The following is a 10,492-nucleotide window of genomic DNA, read 5'->3' on the forward strand; positions in this document are numbered from 1 at the left end:
TTCATGATGTCATTTGGGGGAAATTGCCTCTCATTCTGTTAGTGGCGCTCTGCCTTATTGATGTACTGAATAAATTTAGTATAATTTAAAAAAACGTAAGAGTTACCATTATAGTTAGCAGGAGCTAGCGTTAGCTAATTGGTACTAACTGTAACAACACGTACGACCAAACTAAGTAACATATTCAGACATAAGCTCTTTAATTCTCCATCATCAGGAGCCTCTCCTTCTGGGTCAGATTGTGGGTCGGACTGGTATGGTTAAACCGTAGCGTTTGCTCGAGTCGTCGCGATAAATCCACAGTAGTGTTGAATATTAGTATACTGTACCGGTGTTTCAGAGGTTTCCATGCTAAATGGTGACTATTCCTTTAATGTCCATCATTGCTGCTAATAACTGCATATATTGAAATGAAATCAGACTCACAAAAGGCAAAGCATTAAACGCAAACGTTAAACAGCAGGACAGTTACAGGGTTTTTTCACATCTGTTTTCAGTAGCGACAATGGATGCTGAAGTTAACCGGGAAACAACTTAATCTGAAACACCAGAAAGCTCCTCTGGAAAAGGCCCAGAGTCGGCGTGGACAGACACAGAAACAGACTGTTCTCAGTAGAGTTCACTAGAGGGACTTTTAGACTGAAATTCACTTTGAATATAATGCTGTTGGACCTTTGACACCTTATGTGAAATTCTTGAAAAAATTTATAATATGGAATCTTTAATGTCCTGTTGCTTGTTCCCTCTGTTATTTTCTCCATCAGACGAAATTCAATACACCTCGTGTCATATTTTTTCACTGAATACGACGTACCTTCTTTCTCTTTCAGTGGTCCACCCAAGTACAAGCCCCCTCCTCCTAAGAAGAACAATAACACTGCGAACAGGGTAAGTCAGCATCAATATGAAGACGATATTAATACATGGATGAATATGTCAGGTTGATGGTTGTGTCTGTGCGTGCGTTTTCAGCCGGTGAACTCAAATCCTGCTCCAGCGGCAGAGACCAGACCTCTGCAGAGCCAGTACTACTCTACCCAGAGTGCACCAGAACCCGTCACGGTAGGAACATAAACGCAAATCACTCCAACTCAATGCTATATTTTTCTTCTCGTCTGCTTTGACTCACCCAACAGAGAGGAGTTCAAATGTCCTCATTTGTAACGTGAATTTAGAAGTCTGCTGATAATCTGTTTTCCTCCGTTTAGCAGTGAACTCACAGAAAGTGAATAACTGGAATAGGAGATTCGACACTTAAACTCCAAGATCCTCTTTTTATTTCAAATGTACTCAATTTGGGAGTTCATGAATAAATTAGGCTGTTTATCTTTTATTCATTCATTGATTTTACCATTTTCAAAGCCATCAGCTAGATTGGAATCGTTAACATGCAGTGTGAGCTGCAATCTTTTTGTTTATTTGTGACACAGCGGTGGGCAAGATTAGCCTGATATTCATGCTGATTATACATTCAGTTGTTTTTTTCATGATTTGCCAGCGATAAATTAGCGGCCTGAAATCAGGCTAATGTGAGACGCCACTGACTGCAGTTTGATGATTAAACTTTTGGGGATGTCTCGTATCAGCGTATTGCTGCATAGCAAGGGGGGGAAAAAAGCCTCTGATTAGTCTAAAGGAGAAACGGAGGGCGGTTTCCAGAAGCTTCCATGAAGTATCCATGAGCAATTTGTTCATTTATCTCTTGATGTGTGCCAAATATTTCTAAGATAGTGTTATTACAGTATGTTTGCATAGAATTCCCTCATTTTCTGATCCTGTAAACTGGTGCTAAAGGTCTGACGACTCTTCCTGCATTCAAAGTGTGTTTATTAATTCTGTTTTTGATCAAAATACACATGAAGTTTCACCTTCAGATGTGGACTATTATCTTCCATTGATGTGTAACCGATATCGGTGCAATTGGTTGCTTACAGTGTGGATAAAATCTAGAACAGTTTTATGTTTTCCACATGCAATCATGTTGACATTCAATTTCTTCCTCTCTAATCTAAATGGGGTCATGGTGACGATATGATGAGAGCCAATACATCCCTGTCCTCCAGCTCTGCTCTGTGATCCCTGCATGTGCCGTACTAAACCAGAAATCATCCGACCTCAATGCCAGAACCACCTCAACCAGTGTCTCTCTATCACAAAGAGTGAAGCCTGCCACCTTGTGGAGAAAATGCGTTTCAGCCACTCGTATGTGATCTCGTTCTGTAGGTCATATACTGAATTCAGAACCAGACTGACCGTGAATAAAGAGGCTTGTTCCAATCTGAATTCAACACAGTGGAGACTGAAAGGCCACAGTCCAGCATGTCTTCGATTCCGTCCTGCTCCAACACACCTGAAACGACGGAAAGAGTTTTCTTGAAGCCACTGAGTACAGTCGGATGTGTTGAAGCAGGGAAACATTAAAAACATGGAAGACAGTGAACCAGCAGCCCCACCTCGACTCTAACATCAGTGACATGGGGCCTTTAACTGGTAGTAGATTCGAAGTAAAATACATACAACCTAAAAAAAATGTAATTTATTATTTAAAATCTTGTTTTTAGAGTAATTGCTTTTACAATATAATCTTTAATGTGGATTTAAGAAATCTTATTTCAAGATTTCTTATCAGGTAAAATGTACTTGCTGCATGGACAGATAATTTCACTAGTTTTAAGTAATTTAATTTATATCTTATGTTTGGGCTATACCTTTATGCAGTGGAAGTTGCTCATTGACATACTTGGAATAAATTAAAATAAAAACAAACAAACAAGAAAAAACACCACTATTCATCATCATTTAAGAAGTGAAGGTAATATTGGCCTTAAAAAAAAAAAAACCCTTAAATGTGATGCACAATAGGTTTATGTTTGAACTGTATACAATATGGTCATAATTTCGTCGGATAATTAACTGCAGGTTATGAAACTTGAGCCTAAATTGCCACCATTGACGGTGTTTTAAGAAATGTTGAGTAGAAGTGATGTGTATCCTACAAAAGCAGCACCTATCTAAAAGTTAAGTCACGGTGGTCTATTTACTAAAGTAAGCTTGGAGAAGATGGGAATATTGGCATCACTTGAGGGTTAAAACAAAGAGATGTGTTTCTGTTACTAACGCTGAAGAAAAAGAAGTCCATCCCACCGAGTTTCACCTTGCTTACCTTTGCGTGTCACTGGCAGAACCTGGATGGCTACCATGACGACGACGACGACGCCGGCGTTGCTGTGGATGACCTCCATTACTACTCCGCTGCCCCGTCAGGCTGGGACGATCCTGCGAACAGTGAGGTCCCGCCTCCATACGTACGCACAGACAGTGACCCCCAGGACTATCACCCGGGTCCCAACATCAACCGAGGGGACAGCTTTGTGTCGTCCGCCATGTTTGTTTAAGGATACACGGAAGACATTGGTGTGTGTGTGTGTGTGTGTCTGTGTAAGTGCTGTTCGGGATGCATGGATCCTCATTTCTGTTTAAATGATGCAGAACTTAGCTCTGATAGGGTAACGGCATGGGAATGTGAACATTGAATGAATTTCCTGGCGCTCTTTTATTGTTAAACAAATCAGTGTAAATGTGTGTTGCTCTTCTGACAATCTTTAACCACTCATCACCTCGAGCCAGAAGGATTAAAGAAAAAATAATGTGGCCTTTGGGTACTACTGCACAGCTGCAGCCACAGGAATGTACAGAAGTGATCGCAGTTAAAGCTGCTGATAACTCAAAGTGAACCCTTCAAAACACCACACCGCTGTTGACTTTTACTCAGGTTCTGTTGGCTTGCCGAAGCATGAGGCAGATGTTGACGCTGAAGAGGTTCGCATCACTGAATGTGAGGCGACCATGCACATTACGGTCATGAGTTGGTTTCTTTCTCAGAAGCACAATATATTGGATATTTGGTTTCACCTCTGTCTCGTCTTATCCGTCTCCCGTTGTCGGTTTCCAAACCCAGCCGGCGTGCAGTCGGTGTGGAGAAGGCGCCCTGTGGAGACGCCATTAGTGGCAGTTAATCAGGCAACGCTGAGACGAGGCCCACAGACCGTGATGACATTATGTTCTGAACTGAAGTCGGTGGGTTTAACTGCTGGATCAACATTGCTTATGTTAATGTGCATGTTTTTTTTGCTTTGAATATGTTTATTTTTCTTTATTCTAGTTTTTGCATTTGCCCTTTGCCTTTCTTGTGAGAATGTGACGCCTCTCCGCCCTGATGGGAGCAAACAAAATAAGAGGGATGGGATGGTCGCACTAGAACGACCTGGACTGTGCCTGATTTGTTTTTGTGCATTTGTTATTTTTCTTTTTCTTTTGTTTTTCTTCCTTTTTTTACATGCATTCATCAATCTTTAAAGCCATAGCAAGCCAGCGCCAAAATAGTGTGTTTTGAAGGATCTCTGTTACTTCAACTTTTATACCTATATTTTTATATTACACTTCGTCTACCAGTAGGCTCAGATGGATTTAGGGAAATCTGGATTATGTCCATGAAATCTGTTGTGATTCATGTCTAGTAGAGGATTAGATAGTTCCAAATGGGTTGACACAGAGCCAGCTAGTATATTGAGAGGTCCGTCCATCATCAGGGTCAAGGCTAGAAAGGGCAGTTATTCTCCTTCATTATGAACTTTTACATGTCTTGTTGCGGTCTAGTGCCATATGGGTGTTTATTTAACTTTCGAAATGAGTGATTTACTTTCACAAATTAATTTTGATCTGTTTTATTCCATTTTTTTTTATTTGCTCACTGTAATAGCGGTCTATTCAATAAAGTTTTGAACTGTGAAACTCTTGAAATGTGCTTGTAATGTTTTAATTTTAGTGCTGTGAATTTGTGAAACCCTCAGACAAAACACATAAGCTGAAATGTTGATTTTATTGTTTGTAATTTTGCCTTATAAGTAATGACAGTTAAGACTACTGAATGTCAGGATTGTAGCGATAACTTTGCAAAACAATTAGGCTTGCAATGATATTCATTGTTTTTATGTGCCTGCTCATTGTTATTGCACCACTTCACCATGTGGGAGCAGTGTGGACTGAGATTGCCTGCTTGTTAGCCACACCAGAGAGAGACATTATCATTATCACCTGAAAATGAGTCAAAGAGAAACGAAATGCTATCGTACAAGCGTGGATTTATCCGTCAGTGAATTTGGACTCATTTCTGGGTAGACGGTGGTGCAGACCGACGCTGCAGTACCCACACATATTCATGAGGGGACCGCAGCAGGACACCTGCTCCAATGGCAACCAGTTTTGCTGTGCTTTCCCACCTCTTGTCTGACTCATCTTCTTCTATCTTAAGCATTATTTCCTCCAGTCTACTATTTGCAGTCTTGGTAAAATGGCATCTCGCCCATTTCAGATGATCATTTGCACTGCCGTGACTGCACCTCAAGAAACAATTTTGCATCCCTATAGATGCAGAATATCAGGATTACGTCCATTGCCTGAGTCATGTGTATAAACCACTTGTGTCTTTGCAGATTATCTACTTCGATGTGCAGTAGTGTTCCGAATGAGCCGGGGCTGGTGCAGATAATTGCAGATGGAGATGAGACCTGGCTCGCGGCACACTATGACTCTGCAATCTGGTTCATTGCCTGTATTCTCATCACACAGGTACACGGGAGATTCTAAGAAGTACTGAAAGTGTAATGGGTTTAATGCTGACATAAGGCATTTTGCAACCAACGGCTGGTGAGGATTTAACACCAAGGTCAGCTCAGTCTGCAGAAGCCCTATAAAAGCCACACTGCTCTCGATTTAAACGGAAAACTTGTGTGTGTTACGACACTTAGACTTTAGCTGAACTGCAGCACCGTGACTTTGCAGATATGCATTAAGGTGATTTCTACGTAGACATCTGGATCAATACATGTGATCTGGGAATAGCAGGAGTGAGACACTCTAATGGCTCTATGGTTATTGATTAAATGAGTTAGTATGATGGGAAGGCCTGGTCTGTTAATGTCGAAATAAATACGATACAATAACAGAATTCACTTAGGCAGTTCATTTTCAGGGATCAAATAGTCCATTATGACACGTTTCTCTGAAGGGGAACTGTTCTCCGCCTTCGCCGTGTTCCTCTTCTGTAAACTAGCTGTGATCTGTGCAGTTGCAGCATTATGGGATTACCAGACTTTGTGAATCGGCAGCCAGGTAATGAGTGAGAGAGAAGGCAGAGAATAAACCTCTCATGCCTTCAATACAGCTAAGCCGGTTAAAAATAGCGGCAGAAGAGAGGGATTGGGCGAATCGGGGTGGACAGAAAAGATGGGGGAAGGAGGAAATGACTGATTTGACTCCTGGTAAAGTAGGTGAGGAGGGATTTACCGGGTGACCTTGACTGCCAGTCGACTGAGTGTATGGCTGCCTGGTGAAGGCTAACAGGGAGCCATTGCTCATGCAGCGACAGTGATCCGGGGTGCTCTCTTAAAGCCACCACCTCCCTACCTGGTGGAAAGACTCTGCCCAGGCTCATCATGTGTATGACACTGATGAGCATGTTTGGCTGTATGCTGATTGCTTGGTTGGTGAGTAAAGACAAACACAGAATTTAATGAATAAGGGCCTTACGAGGATGAGAAAACCTTCAGTGACCTTGAATTTTAAGACCTGGAAATGATCACAGATTAAACAGTGGCAATATCAAAGCAGCAATTCTATTCGATAAAATGTTCCTTTAGAGGGAAGATGAGCACTTCTGAGGCTTCAATTGTCCATAAGAGGATGGCATGAGCGCATGACTGGACAACATGAAGCCTGCTTTTCTTTGACTCTAGGTTTCTATGCAGTTGATGACAAAATAAAGGCACTTTATGTAAATTAGAATATTGAAAAAATGATTCCAGATTACAAGCCTGCTTTTCTATTTTTATTCAACTCTCTTATTTGATTTTCTTCAAAAATCCACCTGCCATCAACTCTCAACGGCGTTCACCTTGTAAACTCCAGGCCAGGAGGGCACGCCGGCTGAGAGGACAGCGAGAAGACGAGGGAGACGCGAGCACCGACTCCATGGTGAGTGACCCTGCTGACACGGCCGCACGGTGGAGGGAAGCACGTGAGACTGAAGAGGGATGGAAAGAGGGAGAAGCTGATAGAGTGGGTGGAGTTTAGATAAGGGGTACAGGCTGTGAAAGAGAGAGGGAGAGAGAGAAGCTTTGGGGATTAAAGTGGAGCCGAAGGTGGAGGGCAGACAGCTGGGAGAGGCCAGGATCGCAGTCGACGGATCCAAATATATACAACTCCTTTTCCTCATGTCCTCTCTTTGCAAAAGCGAGTGAAACTGCAAAGGACACATGAACACAAGGGAAATAAATGAACAGTCTGTTCCAAGTCGACGTCTTGGTGGGGGAAAAAATGCAACAGCCCAAACATAAACACACTGAGTTGAAGTAGTGCTATGAATATCTGTCGAAGGTCTGTTGGTGTTGCAATGTTAAGAGAGCAAATTATCTGTTTGGCTCATGCTGCAGGTCCTTTCATGAATCAGAAGAAAAAACATCAACACCCTTCTGATAGCAACAATTATTTATTTATTAAGCCTTCTTAGTAGCTCCAGTCGCAAACACAAAGCATTCATTTCTTTACAAGTACCGTCTCTGCAACGAATCCTCCACACGGCATTGAAATAATGAAACCATGGCCAACAGAGCACATCTGCAAGGAGACTGAAGGAAGGATTGATAGTATGAATCAGTATTACAGCATTTTGCTCCCTGCGTGCCTGAGGGGTGAGACAATGTTTTCTGACTGAAGTAGGTGGAGTTTGGCTCTCCTACCTCTGATCTGTGGGAATAACAACTCCAGCAACCCAACTGAGCAGACAGAATCTGAATCTACTGATGCAATTAAACTGTTTTGTACCTCGCTAAAAACAGTGACGCAAATCACAATTGTACACATGATTATAAAATGATGCAATCTTCGGTGAAAAAGGAAAAGGTTGTCCTGCTGCTTGATCTCATTCAGGGTGCTGGAGTTGATCACCGTAGTTTCGCTAGCCAGTGACTTTGACAGTAGATTTCTGGAATTGTTCCTGAGCAGATGAAGGGATATCCAGTAGAGAAACATGCCAAAATAAATAAATTGTAGACGTGTGTTCAACGCTTCAATATCACTGCAGAGAGATAAACAGAAGTTGCAGGTCGTGAAGGAGAAGCCCAGTTAAGCATCGCTTGGCGCAATCATCCCATGTGAACATGAAATATGTCTGCAACGCTGTATGAGTCTGTCTGTGGTATTTGCGTCTCGTTCCTCTGGAGGAAGTCGTGATGCCAGCTGGTTTAAAACCATAGTAAATATTTAATGCTATCAGCTCAGGTTGCATCACTTGTGTACCTGCTGAACGACGCCCTTTCACCATCTCCACATTTTCTCATTTGAAGAGGATGTGATGGCCTTCATGTCCTCAAAATATCTTCCTGAGCCAACTCAGATCTGCCGGCGCGAGTGGATCTCTCAGAAATGACGTCATCCATACTCATAATAACTACTCAGAGTTATTTTCCAAAGTGAGGCGCTGATTTGAGCAGGACAATATCCTCCCTATGATGAAATGTTCAGTGTGTGAGAGGATAGTATAACACAGAGGTGGCCGTCACACCTCACATACATCCTCTCTGTCCTGAGTATGTCTTCCTCAAGTTTCATTCCTCTCCGTACATACTTTTGTTTTTGTGCTCGTGTGAACAGAGTGATTTTTTTTTTTTTTAAAGCCCAGCAACATAAGTGTCCTCTTACTCCAGTCATGCTACGCAGAGTGTCACCTCTGGTCCAATCGCACTGCGGCGTGTCTCCTCTCTCCTCCAATCACGGCCCAGAGGCCTCCACTGCAGAGGCAGGCCGACGGACGGCGTGCACAGATGTGCTGAGCAGGTGCTCCACCTGGATGAGATGAGACAGAGAGGCAGACCGGAGACAGAGGAGTCGGGCTTTATTACCTTCACTCGTGAGAGAATTAAGTCACAGGCGACCTACGAATATGTTACAACATAGGAGAAATATGCTCTGGTCAGCAGGACCATATAGATCCATAAAAACCAGCCTGTAGGTTTTCATACACTAATTCCATCTTGTATAATGACGACAAACCCCCAGCGCCATAAAAACTGCTTGAACGTGAGCGATGAAGCCATAAATGCAGCTCTCGTCATGCTGATTTAGCCTCAATCAGACAATACTGTCTAAACAAGCAGGTGAGGATGAGGACCTTGTCCACATTAATGGCGGCATGAATTAAACACGAGGTGAGAGTCCAGGAAGTCTTTGTGGGGGATTCACAAGCTGTAACTAATGACTTCATCAGGACTGGCAGTTAATGGGTAATTCACTTTTATTCAAGCATTAAGGTTTGGTTTTAACACAAGGTCACATCCTGACGATAAACTATTCTTTCCACCGCTTTTCTCCAGGAGATTCTGTACAACAATGGTTCAGACTCAAGCTGATACCTTTTATCAGAAAGATTTTTTTCTTTATTTGTAAGAAATCATTAAATGAAAAAAAAAGTTAAACTATTATTTAATATAAACCTAAATTTGAATTGTGCTTTTTTGTGTAATTGATGACAAGAAACAAAACTGAAAGACATGCTTGATACAAAACCATGAATGTACTGTAACACCAGTTGCAGATAATATATGAAGACCTAAACAGATTTTCTTTCCAAAGGAAGGATCTGATAAATACCCCTATTGCAAATAATGCTGGTTGATTAATTTACCATATTATTCAATTGGAGAGGCTCCCATTTAAACCGACCAGATTTCAGATAAACATCCAACAACACTTGTGTTTTTATAGCATATGAATTACAACAGCTGCTACACAGAAATCCGGCTTTCATGCATAAATTACTTTTTTTAAAATTACTATTACTTGCATGAGGGGGGGGGGGATGTGTAGCATTTGAGTTTGGGGTGCTTCATGACTGCAATGTGATGTCAGCTCCCTGCATCCTTTAACACCAGAAATCTATGGTTCACAACCAGCGACACAACAGTCATTAGTGTAAAGCTTGAATATGGATTCATAAGTATTTTGTAAATGATACTAATTTGATATTTGTTATTGTTTTGAGCATTTTAGTTTTGTACTGATTTATATTTTGATGGGTTATCACCCTCAGCCCAGTATAGTTGGGACATATACGAACCTAAATACGACAACAACTAGTGCAACTGGTACACTGTTGGAAACGTTGACATCGGTTGGCTCTATTTTCTCTTCTTCTTCCTTTTTTTTATTAATTTATTTTTCTATATAAAACTGATGATGACCAACAATTTCTAGAGAAAAGTAAGTGCGACCTGAAATCTACCACAGTGCTTTTAACAGATTAATGTTGGCAACAGTCTGTCGTGTCCTTGGCTGTTTAATTCCAGCAGCGATTGTTGTATAATTCAGGAACAGCTGTTACTTTTTTTTTTTTATTGTAGTTGATCTATTTTTTTTTTTTTTTTTCACATTTGCAAGG

The 10,492-nt window shown here is 41.6% G+C and overlaps 1 protein-coding gene across 1 annotated transcript in view; it reads left to right on the plus strand.

The window, feature by feature from the left end:
• The window catches only part of LOC308133639 (nectin-2), a gene marked incomplete at its 3' end in the record, with an annotated part of 86,572 nt that extends 81,840 nt beyond the window's left edge, over positions 1 to 4,732 (plus strand). Inside the window, exons 8-10 of the mRNA XM_080501105.1 lie at positions 831 to 888; positions 973 to 1,062; positions 3,183 to 4,732. Of these exons, the coding sequence (XP_080357231.1) occupies positions 831 to 888; positions 973 to 1,062; positions 3,183 to 3,395 (361 nt within the window). The remainder of the gene's footprint in view (positions 1 to 830; positions 889 to 972; positions 1,063 to 3,182) is intronic.
• Between the last annotated feature and the right edge of the window lie 5,760 nt (positions 4,733 to 10,492).

The sequence above is a fragment of the Blennius ocellaris genome, assembly GCF_963422515.1.
Source record: "Blennius ocellaris genome assembly, chromosome: 8".
In the NCBI taxonomy this organism is placed as follows: Eukaryota; Metazoa; Chordata; class Actinopteri; order Blenniiformes; family Blenniidae; genus Blennius; species Blennius ocellaris.